At 35.6% G+C, this 17,411-nt stretch overlaps 3 protein-coding genes across 5 annotated transcripts in view; 1 reads left to right on the forward strand and 2 right to left on the reverse strand.

The window, feature by feature from the left end:
* The window catches only part of LOC107398017 (uncharacterized protein), a 31,597-nt gene extending 21,256 nt beyond the window's left edge, over positions 1-10,341 (reverse strand). Inside the window, exon 1 of the mRNA XM_064356921.1 lies at positions 10,112-10,341. The gene's annotated coding sequence lies outside the window, so the exon portion shown is untranslated. The remainder of the gene's footprint in view (positions 1-10,111) is intronic.
* Positions 10,342-10,976: 635 nt separating this feature from the next.
* Dlish (Dachs ligand with SH3s) lies at positions 10,977-14,372 on the reverse strand. Its single transcript, XM_965820.5, has 4 exons — positions 14,202-14,372; positions 13,018-13,223; positions 12,575-12,965; positions 10,977-11,471 (listed from the first exon to the last, which is right to left on the reverse strand). Exons 1-4 carry the CDS (start codon positions 14,248-14,250, stop codon positions 11,065-11,067), a joined length of 1,053 nt encoding a protein of 350 aa, XP_970913.2. The 5' UTR covers positions 14,251-14,372; the 3' UTR covers positions 10,977-11,064.
* Positions 13,667-16,892, forward strand: WASp. Of its 3 annotated transcripts, XM_015980571.2 has the most exons (11): positions 13,667-13,785; positions 13,837-13,880; positions 13,928-14,069; positions 14,681-14,794; positions 14,848-15,075; positions 15,120-15,216; positions 15,615-15,719; positions 15,774-16,135; positions 16,236-16,290; positions 16,347-16,615; positions 16,668-16,892. In XM_015980571.2, exons 4-11 carry the CDS (start codon positions 14,696-14,698, stop codon positions 16,821-16,823), a joined length of 1,371 nt encoding a protein of 456 aa, XP_015836057.1. In that variant the 5' UTR covers positions 13,667-13,785; positions 13,837-13,880; positions 13,928-14,069; positions 14,681-14,695; the 3' UTR covers positions 16,824-16,892. The 3 variants fall into 3 exon arrangements, with proteins under 3 accessions (XP_015836057.1, XP_008193942.1, XP_064212993.1); XM_008195720.3 differs by lacking the exon at positions 13,928-14,069; XM_064356923.1 differs by lacking the exon at positions 13,928-14,069 and having other exon boundaries at positions 13,782-13,880.
* The last annotated feature ends 519 nt before the right edge of the window (positions 16,893-17,411 follow it).

The raw sequence follows: 17,411 nt of genomic DNA on the forward strand, positions 1-17,411 counted from the left end.
TCGTTTTTGTGCTGAAAACACTGTTTTACTTTCAGTCACAAATCACGTAATTTAAAAAACTTTGTCTAAACAACCTGAAAATCGTAGTTTCTTTGCTTGAATAACGCTATATCAGATATCATTTCCTCATGATTTAACATATTTTTCAATTGACTGATTCAGTCAATTTCAGGCGATTTGGTTAGTTTTTCAGTCAACAACACACGTGCGATTTTGCTGAAACGCACCAAAAATCGTCGTTTTAGTGCTGAAAAGACTATTTCAGTCACTTAACTTGTTGGGCAGTTGAGCTGAAGCCAAAATCAAAAGATCGTAGTTTCAGGGCCACTTTTAATTTTTTAATGTACCACTTTTTTCAGGGGAAAACAAGGCAAGACGTTAACATTGTAAGCTATTTTAGCCAGTTTTAGCAAATTTGAAGTAATTTAGTTCGTTTTTCAACACAGATTTTACTGAAACAAGCCCGTATACAGCTTTTTTTGAGCCTGAAACGCACTTTTTTCCTTAGTTTTTGTTGAAATAAGCCCAAAAAATGATGCAATTTCAGTTAATTCCGAGGTGTTTGGCGCGTTTGTGAGCCAACTTTACAAACCTAATGATAATGAATTAATAATAAAACTTGTTAGTTATTCATCACGTGTCAATTATTAGCAAAATCAAAATGACATTTTTTGTCTGTCTCAGTCCCGATTATTTCTCTCTCGTGTTTTCAGTATCTATTTTATTTATTTTTATATTTTGGTTCAAAATTCAAAAGTGTTTCTCCATAATTAAAGCATTTCAGCGTTGATTAAATCGAGACATTTTTTGTGAAATTTCAGACGTCTTGCCCAACCTTGAAGTGATATTAAGACCAAGACTGCGCTAATTTATTTATATTTTTGGCTTCCTCATGACACTTTTGGTAGCAATTTATTTAAAAATATGGAAAAAATAGTAAAGTTGTTTTGTGTTTGTCGGTATTGCGTTAAAATTTCCGGCATTTATTCCTGCTCTGTAAAAAGGCGGATGCATTTTTGTTGATCGCATAACTTTGCGGTAATATTTTCTCTGATCGTCACTGTATGTTTAATGAACATAAATTTCCAAGTTTACAGTGTGCTTGCGCTATTAATAATCCTCTCGTCTATTACCGGCATTACGGTCCCGTTTTATTAGTCCTTACTCTCTCGAATAAGAAAAGCCGCAATTACAAATAAAATTTACGACTTATTAACTCCTCGATAATTAAATATTGAAATCCAATCACCGAAAAGTCGACTTCCCGATCAATTTCCCAAGCGATTAATTAAAACTGCAACATTTAGAAACGGGGAAGTACCCATAAACGAGATTATTAATTAGTTCTTGAACCAATTTATCTCGCAGATTCGTAACCCGTACGATTTTATAGCGCTGTTAAACATTTAATAAGATTAAGGCCGACGTGCATTGTTGCCTTAACCGCATTTGGCGACAATCTCAAAATTATTTGACGGTTTTTTCCAGACTCTGAGTAAACAATACTTAATTGTAATAACGGGTTTGCATATCGCAATATCATCGCAAAACGCGCAATTAGAAGGCCCAAAATTATGGCCACCAGAGCGTGGCAAATGGGTCTGCGTGTGTCTCGTTCCGGGTCGAGTTTTCTCGGAAAAATCAAAATTTATTCATAATTAACTCCAAAACTACGTGAAAAAAATTGTTGAAAAATTAGGTGATAACCTCGGTTTCGGGTTCTTGAATGAAGCAGCAGGAACAGTTAGTGAAAACCGCATTAAAACAAGAATTTACGCCTGCTTATGGTCGCTTTTCAGCGACGCGAAATTACGGGACGTTAACGACTAAACAAAACATTAAGCGGTTGGGAAAAGACGTTACTTCGCCACACGGTCGTAAAAGAAGATGTCGAGAAAGCAGTTGCTAAAAATTGAAATGTTTCGTTGATTTTTTTAACTCTTTCTCAAATAGTTGCGTCAAATAGGGTTTTAATCATTTTTCCAGGACCTGCGTTAGAAAGTTTTTAACTTCTAATACAGTGTGTAGGGAAAATTAAAATTTAAGCAAAATTTATGTAAACCAAAAATGCATAGTTTTCCAAAAAAAAGTCCCAAATTTTGAGAACCGCTGAACTAGAATTATAAAAATTAGCGTAAATATTAATATAATTTACAAAACAGCAGAGGTGAATTAACTTCTTAGTTCACTAAGTTATTCTTCTTTTTTAATTTGTTTTGTTATTAAATTTTAAGAAAAAAATTTTTTGCCAGTACCGGGATTCGAACCTCCTACACAAACGAACCTGTTAGCCACAATTTTGAAAAACTCTCAAAACGCCCACGCGCCACCATCTCAATTTTGTTTAATGAAAAAATTAACTGCTAATAAATTACCATAAGTCACACAGTGGCTCTCAACAGGTGGGTTTAAAAAAATCTCTGAAGCACTTTTTGTTTTTTTTGTCAAATTTAATATCTAAAGCATTTTTTCCGAGTTTTCAAAAGAAATGACTATAGAAAATTGAAAAAAGTCTCAGTCTGTTAAACCGTTCTGAAAATATTATAGCTGTATCCGTACTTTTAGCGACCTAGGTAAAAAAATATAAAAAATGCCGCTTGGAACGTTGCGATTTCCAGCTGAATGAAGCGCTCTCGCACTTTGGCACGGACCGCTTTTCCGTTTTGTTCGCGTTTGAACGAACGAACAAATAACAAAAAGCGTCCACATGTCGTCAACTTTCTATCATTAACACGCAGTGAAAGTGAAATAATTTCGAAATTGTGCAAGTTCAATGCACGCCGATTCCCAGACATTGAGCGTTGTTATTGTGTGCAGAAAACTGAATAATTCTGTGTTTATATTTCGCGGGGCACTTCCTAATTTGGCGTCCCGAAATAACCCAATCATCCTATTACTTTCTATTAGCAACATTCTGCGTTGTATTATTTATTCTAAAAATAAATTGCGTTATCCAATTAGAGTCGATTACGGTGGCGGTTTCAGCTAAGTGCGTACCTGGCTATCAAATTGCGAAAAAATGAGCGACAGTTCAAGGCCCCCGATTGTCTTAATAACCCGTATTAGACGCTTCTAACTAACAACCGAATTGGACATTTAAAGTGCAATTAATTTTTAATTTGGTGGCTATTTAGATCACTTGTAATAACACATCCTCAATCATCGGCCACACTGCGTGTCATTTTTTTAATTGTTGACTAATTAGGAGAGACGGACACGTAATACTTGACGGATCGATAAATTTACATTTTGATGAGTCAGGGCCGGACCACTGGTGGAAAAAATTCTGATGGGGAATCAAAGGTGCGTTGCAAGTACGGCACTGTAATTACTAATTATCCTCCCCAGCTCGGTGTAATTTCATTATCCATATCTGATCGTGGCTCATTTTATGCTGGATGGAGACGACAGTTCCTCATTTTTAGGGGCAATCAAGCAAACAAAAATTCAAAGCCTGGTTTTTAATTAGCTTTTCCAAGTCTAATTACAACTAATAAATCGCTATCTTACGCAAAATTCAAATCCGCAATTGTTTTTTATCTAGGGCAAATAGTTTTCGTGATCTGTGCCGATTTCTAGGCGATTGTATTGTCATACAGGGTGACCCAGCGGTGTGTAATCGGTCTATAACTTTTTTGCTATTTGAAATATTGCCATGACGTTTTTATTATCCGATAGATCGACTTAAAATCCACAAACAAAAAATATTTTTATTATGCACAGGGTGTTGTATACAGGCTGGTGAACTAAAGTTATATTTTTTTAAATGGAACACCCTATATATTTTTGCATAATTGGATTCTAGACAAAAAAATACTATAACTTTATATAAACTATTATGGGTCTATCTCTTTTCGTTTCGAAATTATTCAATTTTTCGTTATAAAAAAGACCAATTTTTGAAAAATCATTGCAAAGTCGCTTATGAATATTTTCCGATAAATTTGCAACAGAAAAATTCAGAATACCTTGTAGTTTTAGTAAATCGACAACTTTTAGTTAAAGCACGCAGATAATATACAGGGTGTGCCAAAACGCAAAAAGTTAAATAACTCATTTTTTTCAAATGGAACATCCTGTATTTTATTAAATGTATCGAAAGCATTTTTGATAAGCCTTCTAACGGTATAGGGTTTGCATAGCAAATTTAAAACATTTTTCGAAATTGTTCAAAAAAATATATTTTATTACAAGAAAATTTGTTAGCCTATAAATCTGATAGTCACATAGTAATGAATTTTTTGACATGTACTAATATGACTAATTACACAAGTAATATAATTATTACCTGATACATAAATGAATTTCACTCATCAAGAATTATAAATAAAATAAATAAAAAATTTATTTTTTATTTTTTTGAACACTAAGAAATATTGTAAATTTGCTATAAAAACCGCATATTAATAGAAAGCTAATGAAAAATGCAATCGACACATGTAAAGAAATACATGGTGTTCCATTAAAAAAAAAATTAGTTATTCAACTTTTTGCGTTTTGGCACACCCTGTACATTATTTCCGTATTTCAAGTAAAAGTCGACTATTTCCTAAAACTACAGGGTATTTTGAGTTTTTCTGTTGCAAATTTGCCGGAAAATATTCATAAGCGACTTCTCAGAGATTTTTCAAAAATTGGTCTTTTCTACAACGAAAAGTTGAATAATTCCGAAACGAAAAGAAATAGACCCATAACAGTTTATATAAACTTACATTATTTTCTTGCATAGAATCAAATTATGCAAAAATATATAGAGTGTCCCATTTAAAAAAATATAACTTTAGTCCACAACCCTGTATACAACACCCTGTGTACAATAAAAACATTTTAAGTTTGTGAACTTTAAGTCGCTCTATCGGATAATGAAAACAGAATCGCAATATTTCAAATAATAAAAAAGTTATAGACCGATTACGCACCCCTGGGTCACCTTGTATAATCATAAGGGACAAATATCTTTTAAATAAAATTCAACCGTCCAATCGTTTTAAAGTTAACTTTATTTTGCGCAAAATTACCCAACGATTTTAAATCTGCGATTAGTTTTTACCTCAGACAAATAATTCTCGATTTATTTGGCAAATTGTGGGCAAGTGCCTTTTTCTGCATTGATCTAAACGGTAAACTATTTTGAAATTAACTTTTTCCTACGTGAAATTGTCCGAGGACTCCACTTCCGTAATTATTTTTTACGTAGGACAAACAGTTTTCAAGAATTTTACCCCTGGTACGGCCCTGCTTTGGCAGAGTTTATGAAAGTGAAAATGTGTAAAGTCAACTTTTAAAACACAAAAAACCACAAAAAGTTGTTTTTAGCTTGGAGCAAATAGGTGCCGGCAAACAATATTTTATTAATTATGACTGTCGTCATGTTTAATTTTTGGTTTGGCATTAATTAGCATTTTAATGAAAAGTGCGTCTATTTGTGCGCTGGGATAAAAATTAGGTGGCTAATTAAGTATTAAAAATTGTCTTTTTTGCACCGCCAAGGCCCCCTTGAAAATATGTATCGAGTTCAATGCGAATTTTTATGTCTCGTAAAAAAGCAGCCAAAGTGCAATTTTTATAATTTTTATTGCCAATAAATCATTTCATAATGTTTAGAGATGACCTATTGATATGGCACTTAATCCTGCATTGAAATTCCTTTTCTGCTCTTTCCACGTGTCATAGTCTCACCAGCGAATGCCCCCTTTAATTCAATTTCTTCAACGACATTGTTTGCGGCCACATTCTTATGAAATTTGCATAAAATAGCAGCCGGCAAATTCTCGACATTGCCGGGCGGCAAAGGGGGACAAATACAGTTCGAATCGCCAAATAAATAATCATTAGAATCAATTCCCACTCTTGTGCGGCTTTGTTTCTCAACAAACGGCTATGTGGAGGCTCTGTAAACTCTTTCCTTGGCTGGGGTTTAACAATATAAACGTGGGACAATGTCGTGCTTTTTCTTTTTAATCGCGCTCATTTAAAAAGATACGAAAATTCTTGCATACGCTTAGAAAGTCAAGGCTAGCCAATGTTAAGGTCGACACGGACAATCGGGACGCGAATTTCGTGTTTTGATGCGGAGATGCGTAATAATGAGCTGACACAATACACAAAAACAACTCTTTCAAAAAAGGATTAGTTCAGCTAACCCACACATTTCGCCAATGGCTCAATATTTACGATTATTTTAATCAAAATAGATAGCTCTCGCCTTTTATCTTCTTATCTCTGTTAATACAGTAACGCTCAGAGCCAAAAATTAAAAAACGACATTGACGAAAAATGAATTTTTACGTAGGTCTCAAAAACAGTTTGCTCTACAAACTATGGAAAAAGCTTGATACAAGCCCCTTAAGTAGTCAAAAAATTAAGTCTTTGCAGACCTGGCCTGTCTTTTCCTCTGACATAAAGCCCATTGACCATGTTTTTAATAATAAATGCTTAAAGTTCGAGTAAAATTTTCAAGGTGGGTCAGACCATCAAATGACTTGAAATTTGGCTTCTTTGACGTAAATCCACAATCAACTTTTTCACAGGACTGAATTTTGCCAGTTGTGTTTTTTCTGTTTTTTTTTTCCCGACTGTTGAAAATATCGGGGAAAATAGAACGTGAGCAATTTTGTTCCTCCTATTAGGCACCTGATTTTTTCGTGATGGAACAATCCGGCCGATATAATGATAATAATAATGAGATAATTCCATTCCCTTAGTATAAATAGAATCAATTTGCATGAACAATAAACAACATGCAATAACTCCTCCATTAAGCAATTGAAACAATTTCCTGGCTCTAAGATGGCCGCGAAAATGGCGGCCACCCCAAAAGGCGCAAGTAGAGCGCGACGGTTTGATAAAATCACGAATTCGTAATAAATCGCATGACAATACAATCACTGAACTAAATTATTTTTTCTGCGGAAATTTTGCATTCCGAACGCGTGGTGCGGGTCATGGTCTCGATGCAGCGCAACTTTCAAGTTTCGAATTTTTCAACGTCACAAGACATTAAATTTTTTTATAATGGGATTTGCGTCAGCGACAAAGTCACCTCAGCTGTGTTGTTGTGTATTATGTGTGTTTGGAATGTCGAAAAGACGCACGCCCTGAACAAAATGGCGCTAGACGAAAGTAACAGTCATCTTGGAGGCTTGATTTCTTCATGAAATAATTAGTTCGGTTAAAGCATTTCGTTCATACATTCGGCCTTCGATTGCATGACTGTGTAGTTTACATTTATGTATTATAATAGTAATTACATTATTACAAGTTGTTTAATCAAGTAGCCTGATGATAATTACCGAAGCCAACTTCACTCTGATTTAATCGCTAATCGGGTTATTAATTTACTGCACTTAACTAAAATTCGAAATTATTGCTCCAATTACACAACATGTGGCCATACATTTCCAGACGCAAAAAACCCTTTCGCTGCAGATATTTCATAGAAAAGCGAGCTCGAGTCGAGGAAAAAATTAAAAGAATTTAGACGAAAGCTGCCAACCATAAAGTAGAAAGTACAACAAAAGGTGGCCATTATTCTGCAAAGTGGTCATGTATGTAACATTTGACATACAATTACGTTTCTGATCAAGGGGCTTGTGACCGAAATTAGGTTGGCAATGTCGTCAGTTCACTCCAAACAGAGGCCACTCTGATCAGAAATTTATTTGGACGCACAGTAGGTAGGTACTAATTTCCAAAAGCATCGATAAATATTTAAAGGTCCACGGAAAATTAATTAGACACAACCAAAAGCCGATTTCTAGCGTCAATGGTTTTTGAGTAATAACGTCATTTTTAATTTTTTAAATGACACATTAAGGTACACATTTTTATTTTTCTTTTAAGTACAAAAAAATTCAACATAATAAAGACAAAAGATCCCAAAAAAAAACAGAAAATAAAATAAAAAAGTTATTTAAGTTCTTGCAAGTAATAGATGCACAAAGAGCATTATTTTTTCGTTCTTGTTTTATTTCAAAAGGGGTGATGCTTTTTTGTTTACTTTTTTGTGATCAGGCGTCATATTAACAATAATAATAATAATAATAATAATTGTGTACAATACAAGAGATAAAGAAAAATACAAAACGATACAAAAAATATAAAGAAAAAAGGAAATTGTAAAAATTAAATACTAATTTTAGAAAAAGAACAAAAAGATAAAGCCCACTATGCTTAATTGTCAATTTTTTTATTGTATTAAATATATTTTTTTAATTTTTAAAATCTTTTTAATCTTTGTCATTACCAGAGAGACAAAGATGTGTATAATCTAAATGTCAGTTGTCATTTAAAAAAACTAAGAATGACGTCACAACTTAAAAACGATTGACATTATAAATGTCACTATGATTTCCAAAAAATAGACCTGTTCAAGTTTTTTTTTAAATTACTAATAACAAAGTTATGAATTTTGTGCATTACTTTTGGTTCACACTGTAGAATGAATTCGGCATACTGTTCTAGATAAAAAAATAATTAAAGAAGTGGAATTCTCGGACAAATTTACGTAAGAAAAGTTAATTATACGAACATTTAGCGACTCAGTTATCTGTATTTCCAATGACAAATCGAGAAATGTTAGTCGTAAGTGAAAACTAATTACTTTGAAATGGTTAGATAATTTTATTAGGATAGTGCTTAAAATGTTTGGGTTAAATTTGTCTTGAAAAAAATACCACTCCTTTATCAAAATGTCGAAAGTCTAGAATTCGGCATAAATTTCAAAAACCGTTTGTCTGAAATTTTTTAATGTAGAAAAAAAAATTAAAAGAACCCCTTACAACATAGTCAAAGAAAAGCTTAACGTAATAATTGTCTGCAGTTCAAATGAGAAATCGAGAAATGTTTGTCTTTGGAGAAAACCAATTACAAATTTGAAATCGTTAGATAATTTTACGCAATATCGTGTTGACTTTAAATCGACTGGACATTTGAATTTGTCTGGAAAAAATAAAATCACATTGTCCAAGGTTGAATGTTATACAAACGTCTAGAATTCGACATAGATCTGAGAACTGTCCTAGATTAAAAAAAATACAGAATTGAAATCCTCGGACAATTTTAGGTAAGAAATTAACGATTACGTCCAAATAAAATAAATTGAGAACAAACGCCAAACAATATGCCATAGTTCAAAAAAATGTCACGTATTATTACCTACTGTGATAATTCTGATTTAAACACACAGTTGGGAGTCACCATAAATCCTTTAAAATATTACTTGTGCAGCTCTATCGGCACAAAAACTAAAACATTCATTGTGTCACGTTTTTATCACCGTGTAATGAATTCTCCCGGTTTTGTTATTACTTATTAGCAAATGTATGGAGCATCACAGTTTGCTAAACATAGTATCTGGTAGCTGCAACAAATGGCACTTCCGCGTTGATCCTTTTCATTGTCCGGAGTTAATGTTAACAGATGGAGGTGTTCGTTTAATGAGCTGTTACATTCTCACGCATTACTCTCAGTCATCCGGCGATTCTCCTCCCAATTACAAAAATCAAACTGTTTTTAATTGAACGAGAGAAGAGTCTCGTGTTATTCACCGCCAATAAGGAATTCCAAACTCGAGTAATCTAACGCGATAATAACTGATTCATTTCGCTGAAATAAACATTATATGCATTTCTAGAACAATGGCTGTACTTTCAAGGCTTTAATTAATGGAATTACCGAGTGGGATGCGACCTCTTGACATGTAAGGAGCCACATGTGACCCCAAACGGAGTGCACCTAGAAATTTGTCACCACAGCAAAAATTTTGTTCAGTGTAAATTTAAGTAAACGACGGCCTCATATCTTTTGGTGATAATTCTAACTACCTGTCCGGGCCAAGTTTTTTTTTTAATTAATGCCGGAATTTGGTCGCCTCCACTTATTTGTTGGTTCATTAAACTTTCCCATTATTTTGAAAAGCGCCTCAAGTTCATTGTCGCCTGTCTTCATTCATGGGGCACTCCGGACGTTCCGGAATGCATTTTTGCCCAAGACGAACAACAGTTACAATAAAGTAGGCCTTAGCCACATAAAAATAAAATTATGATGGTGACTACCGTACTCACACATCCGTTATCCGGATTCGGGCAATTACCCAAAAATTACCACTGACCTGATTCCGGGCGCGGGCCTCCGTTGATTTTTCACAAAACTCGAGTCATTTTCGTGCAAAACACCAGATTTCATTCATTTCGTCCGACGATTGACACAAACACACCTAAGATGTTGAAATTACTGGCACGAAAGAGATAAGACGCGGCTAAGAAATACGTGGAGGAATACCTCCGGAGTGCCGCAAGTAAACAAAATGTGGCGAAGGAGGTGCGGCGTACGGCTTAGATTGGCTCGGACGAAGAAGGAAAGGTAACACGTATTCCGACAGGTATTTCGAATTCTTCTTTTGCGTCCGGAGTAGTCAACCTTCAATTCATGTTGTGAGATTTTCGTGGATTTGATAATTAAACGAGGAAATCGGCAACTTCCTCGTTTTTTTTTCGCTAAGGACATCCATCACTTTTCTGGTTTTTTGCATAATTAATGCGGGACAAAGTATCGGAAATTTTAATTCCTTGTTAGTTGCTATTATTTGTTTAATAGACGCGCTTTGTATGGTAATTGAAATTGTTTATTGTTTTAAAATTGCTAGCTTGGGAAGAATTAGTCAATTAATGCTGTTAAGTAAATTCGGAGATCCGGCCAATAAAACATTAGACGTCTATTTGTTGAGGAAATTTAGATTGTAATCAAACATTGGCTCGAAAATTTCCAATCAGGACCTGAACAGGTGCACCTGATGGAAATTCATTCAAGTGTTAGGCAACCCGCTGCGTTACCTGTATGGTGGGTTGCCTCTTATTTCATAATTAACATAGTTTTTGCGATAATTTTTAAGTGCAAGAAACTATGCTTAGTTTGATTTGACGATTTTTGATTTATATTTATTTGTTTGTTTAAATTAAATTAAAGGAACACACACATCTTATGTAAAAGTTTATTAACAATAAATGTCTGGCAATAAAAATGTATAAAAATATAAAATGTCTTATTAAAAATCCATTCACACAATCAAAGACTCGTCATAGCAGGCGGCCTTGCGTAAGCCTTGGGTATGAACCCATATTTCCTCGTCTTGGGCGCATACGCCCACAACCACCCATCCACAGTTTGATTATTCAAGTCGGCATAAATCCAATCACCTCTTCTTACAGTTAAATCATCAGGAGCTTGCGCTTTATAATCGTACAACATCACCAATTCCGTTCCGTGATAACGCAAATCGTCAACACTTGACGATGTCAATAGATGCGAATTGTTCTGGTTTGGCAAACTGCCACCCAGATTCTGATTCGTGACTCGATTCAAATGGCCCTGAATCACGTTATCGGCCGGGTAGACAAACCCTGACGGGATAAAACCCTCCTGCCCGTCGCTGCGCACGATCCAGTACCAATCCGGGTCCTCCTTGTTCAAAACTGGAAAGATATTCATCACAAGGGGAAGCCTTGAGCCGATTTGCTCAAAGTTAAAACCACCACCGTTAAAACCAAAATTCTTGAAAAACACACGTCAACACGTTTAATTTTGTTCACTAAAAAATTGTCATTTTTGAAGAATAAACCTCCAAAATCGTTAAAATGCAAAACAGCACAACTGTGTTTAAACGTCTGAAATATTGTTCCATTTTGCGACGTTTTGTACGAAGCAAAATTTTGATAAACAATCAAATAAATTGGAACAAGAATAATAAACAAAAAATGCAAAAAGAAATACGCCTTTAGAACACTTTTTTGTAAAACCGTCGCGAAACCTGAGAATTCTTTTTCTCACTCAGATTAGGTCGTTGGAAGTCAGCGGACGCCGTACTTCGTAAATATCTCGTATACAAGGTGTGTTATGTAAAAAAATTGTGCCGCTCTACTCAACTGAATCCGCTGTGAATAGATGTCAAAACAATTTCTAAAAAATAATTTTCCAGTTTATCAAATTCGCTGTGACATTCGATGAATTATTTTTGTTATTTCTAAAAACCAATAATTTTGTTGTATTTCATTCACGTGGTTCACTCTTAGCCAATCCAATCACTGTTACAGTGGGATTTTTTTATTAAACATACACTCGTTCTCATATTAATTGTGCATCGAAGTGGTCATTGAAAGGGATTATTTTAAGGTGGTAACAATGTAAAACCTCAAGCTTCCCCCCTACCACATTGTTTTTTTTTGAGTCATTGATTTTTTAATTTGACGACACTAGCTTGCATACTAAAATAAGAACGATGTAAAAATAATTTTCAGTTTATTAGTTTACTAAAATTTTTCTACGAAATTTAATAATTTCAATAAGTTGGCGGTGTTATTCTATAAATGTCAGAAAAAAAAAACACCGTAAACTGCCAACTTCACACGTTTTCGATGTCTCACATAATTTTTTATTAAAAGTTTATGTGAAGTCAGAAAGGCTTTTGTTGTTTTTTGCTTTTTTGAATATTTCTTGAATTAAACATTTTATGGAAAATGGTCTTAGATAAATTATTTTTAAAGAAAAACACAAGTAGTTTACAAACTTTTTGCCTTACCAGTAACAAACTCGCCACGCTCGACCGACACATCATTCTCATCCCTGGCTATAAACGTGTACAAAACAATATATCTCCCGGACGGATCCTTCGAAAATGGCAACATATCCGGTTCGGACCGGATACTAATAGGACTCCCAGCCCCTCGAACTTTATTTTTCCCCAACGAGTCGCAGTCACTCGTATCCAAACCCCCTTCACATTCATGGTTCGTGTCCGAGCTCTCCCCCGATGGGAGTTGCGTCTCCCTTGGGAGTTTCTTCTTGATGGCCAGTTCGGCCAAATGGCTGTTGTATGGCGAACAGTACGAATAAGGGATGAAACCCTCCTGTCTGGTGTCTAAACCGATCACATAAACCCAGTCGTTCTCCCGGTAGAGGATGTTGACGATCTTAAATTAAAATAGCAAATTGGGGGAAAGTTTCATGATTTGGGGGAAGTACCTGTCCACGTTTCACTTCGAGTTCGTCGTCCACGCAAGGGGTGAAGTCGTGGAGAACCACCATTTTCGAATCGGGGGAAAGCCCGTGCTCTTTTTCGATTCCGACACGGACGAGGGTCTCGATGCTGGCCGAGCCGGTGATTCGGCCCATGCCGGGGGCCCCATTGATGGGCCGGTTGAGGTCTTTGTCGAGGTCGGAGATTGTAGCTAAAAAATGCTCTTTCTTCAAAAAAATTATTGTTTCTTCCTTATCTTTTGTCTACACAACCGGTCAAAATAAACCGATTTTTTTTTCTTTTAGAACTTGTTCCAAAAGAGAAACAGTTCAAAAACCGTATAACTTTCTTATCTTAGTTGTTTACTCTCATTTTATGGGTTTTCCTTAACTTAAGTTCCTTTTATCTCAAGATATGTATTCAATATTTACCCCTTTTTATCTAATTTATACAGGGTGATCAATTATTTATGATTTCCGCATTTTATTTTTAAAAGAAACCTATAATTCTAAATTTCTGTTACTGCTCAATGACACTGTATGATCAATTGATCACTAATCAGTGTCACCTGATAATGAATTTAAATTATCTAATCAGTAATCAGGGACAGTAAAGAGGATTCTTCTTGATCATTCAGTCATAATCATGTTATTTATACAGTGCATGCGAGAGTGCATGTAATGCAAACAGTAATCAAATCACTTTCCGCTAGAATGTAAAGGAAGTTGGGGTAAACCGGCGAGATAAAGCCTAAAAAACGCATATCCAAATAGGTCTTGTTACAGTTGTATAATTTAATCGAAGTAAAACATACTAGTTTTTAGTTGGTTGGAGTTTTCCCACGGTCGTGTGAGGCTACAAGCACAAGGTGGGTGGGTAAAATAACAGATACGAGATTATTTACGCTTGTAAAAGTGCGTTTTTCGTGATTATTAGGCGCAATATTGTTTGTTGAAAGCTTGAGATTTGGAGGACCAAGTGTTGGGTAAATGAGGACACGTTCTTTCAGGGGCCAAACCGATCTGTTACCCAACATTAAACCGCAAAAATGTACCAGGTAGCAATGAATTAAAACCGTTCAATTGACCATTTACACGAAGTGAATGTTTAAAAATTAAAGCCTAAGTAGTAGTTTTTACCCAGTGGCCAATTTTGATTTTTTTGGGTGACTGGGGTAAGGTGTACTCACATTTTTTCTTCTTGCCGCGTCTGATACGAACAGGGCAAAGAAATGCCATTTTTCATTTATCGTTTATCTCATTTTCAAACAATTCACTTAATATTCCAATAATTACAACTGTACTTCTGTCAAACACAATGATCTTTTTGATCAAATCACAACGCAGAGGGCGATCAAAGTTGGCACGACTCCAGCCAACAGGTGGCGGTAATCGAACAACACTTAAAATTAATCCAGCTTTTTTGCAAAAATGTTTAAATATTAATCCCAGTCTAGGATTAGTTGTTTCAAACAATTTAGAAAAGTAGTTAAAGTATAAATGGTTTTTTCCCGGTTTTTGTCACGTGTGTCTCTCTGTGTGTGGTTAGATGGCACCACACATTTTGTCAAAAATGTGTCATCTGCTAACGTCAAAGTGTCAATGACTTTTTGGGGATCCACTTGATTTTTTTTCGAAAGTTTTGGTTTTAGAGTAGTGTTTGTTCCAGTCAAAGTCGTGAATAATGAAAATGCCGCCGCCTGGCATCGATAACAAAAACTCGCGACTGCTCAATTACGAGGAGAACCTGCAAATTTTCAGGTTACTGGGAAATCGGTGTCAGGTAGGTGACTAACAGCCCCCTCAATACCTTTGGACATTTGGGCGTATTTCCAGTCATTATGCACAACAGTAGCCCAACTATTTTGTACGGAACCCCCTATTCACAGCCAATGGATCAAAAAGGACGTGGGTGTGCTCTGTTTTGTTAAAGACAACAGCAGGAAGAATTATTTCTTTCGGCTGTTTTGCCTCAAACGCAATATGATGGTGTGGGAGCAGGAAATGTACAAGAATATGGAATACAATGATAGCACTTTATTTTTGCATATTTTTGAAGGAGAGGTTTGTTTTTAGCTTAACTGTGGCCTTTTGTAAGGGGATTTTAGGACATGATGGTCGCTTTTAATTTTGCAAGCACTGATGAAGCAAAAGAGTTTAAGGCGGTCGTTGACGAGAAACTTATGGTTCGCAGAAAGCGAGAAGGTAAATACTTTGTTTAGTTGGCATTTGAGCAAAAATTCATCTAATTCATGTTTGTGATAAGCTGAACGAAACGGAATCACTTATCAGAAAAAAAAATGCAATATTTATGGCGTGACATAATAAATTTTTGGTGAGTCAACAATGTGGTAAAGCACATTTGTATTGTTGCCATTCAATCACCGGAAGGGGAAACGCCTTATTGAGCATTAAAAATACCCTTTTAGAAAAAAAAAAACAATATTACAAACATAACTTTCTTATATTGGGTTTTAAAAAATCATGTTGCGCTTTCTTATTTTATTCATTTATTCTGTAATTCCCCTTTTTCCCTGTTCAGTTAAAAATTCTCCAAAAATGGGGAAATTTAGTCAGTGTTGCCACAAAATAATTTATTTTAGAACGGCGCCAGAAACAAATGAGAACCCCCACGTCCCAGCAAAACAACATCGTTAACTCCAACACCCTCCGCGCCCCCCACGATTATAGAAAAGTATCAGATCCAGGTAAATCCCCGCTTTAAAAATACAAATTAATTTAGGTAATTTTCCAAAATTCAGTGGTAAAACAAGCAAAACGCAAACGAAACATTACAAAGGCCGACATCGGTGTTCCTCTCGATTTTAAACATATTTCACACGTGGGCTGGAACCCAGACTCCGGCTTCGATATCGACAGTCAAGACGAACAATTGAAATGTTTTTTCGAAAAAGCCGGAATTTCCGAAAAACAGTTACAAGATCGCGACACAAAAGAATTCATTTACGATTTTATCAACAAACATGGGGGCCGTGAAGCTATCGAAGAATCAACGAGCAGACACTCGGCACGAAAAGCCCCAGCTCTGCCCCCATTCACACAGGCGCCGCCTGTGCCTCCGGTGCCCCCCAGAGGCCCCCTGAGGTCGCACGCCTCAAGCCACGTACGTAAATTATGATTTCATCCAATATATTTTTTGGTATTTGCACTTTTGGTGGTGCTAAAAATATACAGGGTGCCATTTAAAAAAATGTTTTTTTTAGAGAGTGGCGCCGCCGCCGCCGCCAGCGCCCGCTAGTATCACAAATTCGGTCGAAAGTGAGTTTTGTTGATTAAATTAGAGTTTTTTTATTTGTGTGTGTGTGTATATGTAGATGAGAAGGTAATACCGCCGCCGCCGCCGCCACTGGCCGATCTCGAGGCGGTGCCGCCGCCTCCGGTGCCGGCGTTCGACTTGTCGCAGGGTGACGGTCCGATACCGCCGCCCCCGGCCATGGGGTCGGCACTTTTGGATAGTATTAAGACAGGGACGACTTTGAGACCTGTCGAGGAACGAAAAATGCCCACGACGCCAGTGGTTGAAGATTCGCGTGGTCAGCTAATGAAGGAGATACAGAAAGGGTTGAAGTTGAAGCCGGTTTGTGTAAGTTGAGGTAGGGGTTGTGTTGGGGTTTGTTTTGATTTTGTGGCGTTAGGAGAGAGATGTCAAGCCGGTGAATAATGTGGTGGAGACGAGGAGTGGCGATTTGGCGGAAGCGTTAGCTAGGGCTTTGGCCGAGAGGAGTAAAGCCATACATTCAGAGGATGATGACGATGAAGAGGATTCCAATGATGACGAATGGGAGGATTAAGGGGGTTTTGGGGTGGAATATATGAGAGAAAGATTTAAAAAAATATTAATAAAGAATTTATCTTAGTAAGACAGTGTTTTATTTCGCCAGATGTCCCTGATAATAGTTGCTGGCATATTTATTTCTGGTGGTTTTATTTTTTTTATTTTATTGAAAGAAAAACTGCAGAGGAAAACATACAAAACAAAGTCCCTATACCCGTAAAAAGTTTGAAAATTTGGAAACGAAAACTAAAAACTGAAGTCAAAAATAAAATAGATAATAATAATGAATATTAGATGTTCGAAAAAGAATGAATTTAATAAAGTACCATATATTTGTTGCCATTCTTCTTTATAATACGAGCACTTGTTGACGTTTTATTCATTTTTTTTCTACATAAATTAACAGAGTGTAGCTAATTATATTTTTTTCCAGACCTGTGTCAGTAAAATAAAATCCACAATTTATCTAGATAGTTTGATGAAATTTTTAAACAAATTGAATAATATTTATTTCATACACCCTTTTAAAACATTGCAATATTTTTAGTTAGTAATTAACTGAGTAAAATTTTATACGTTTTTGTATATTTGGTTGCATACATTA

Source organism: Tribolium castaneum, chromosome 5 (assembly GCF_031307605.1).
Source record: "Tribolium castaneum strain GA2 chromosome 5, icTriCast1.1, whole genome shotgun sequence".
NCBI lineage: Eukaryota > Metazoa > Arthropoda > Insecta > Coleoptera > Tenebrionidae > Tribolium > Tribolium castaneum.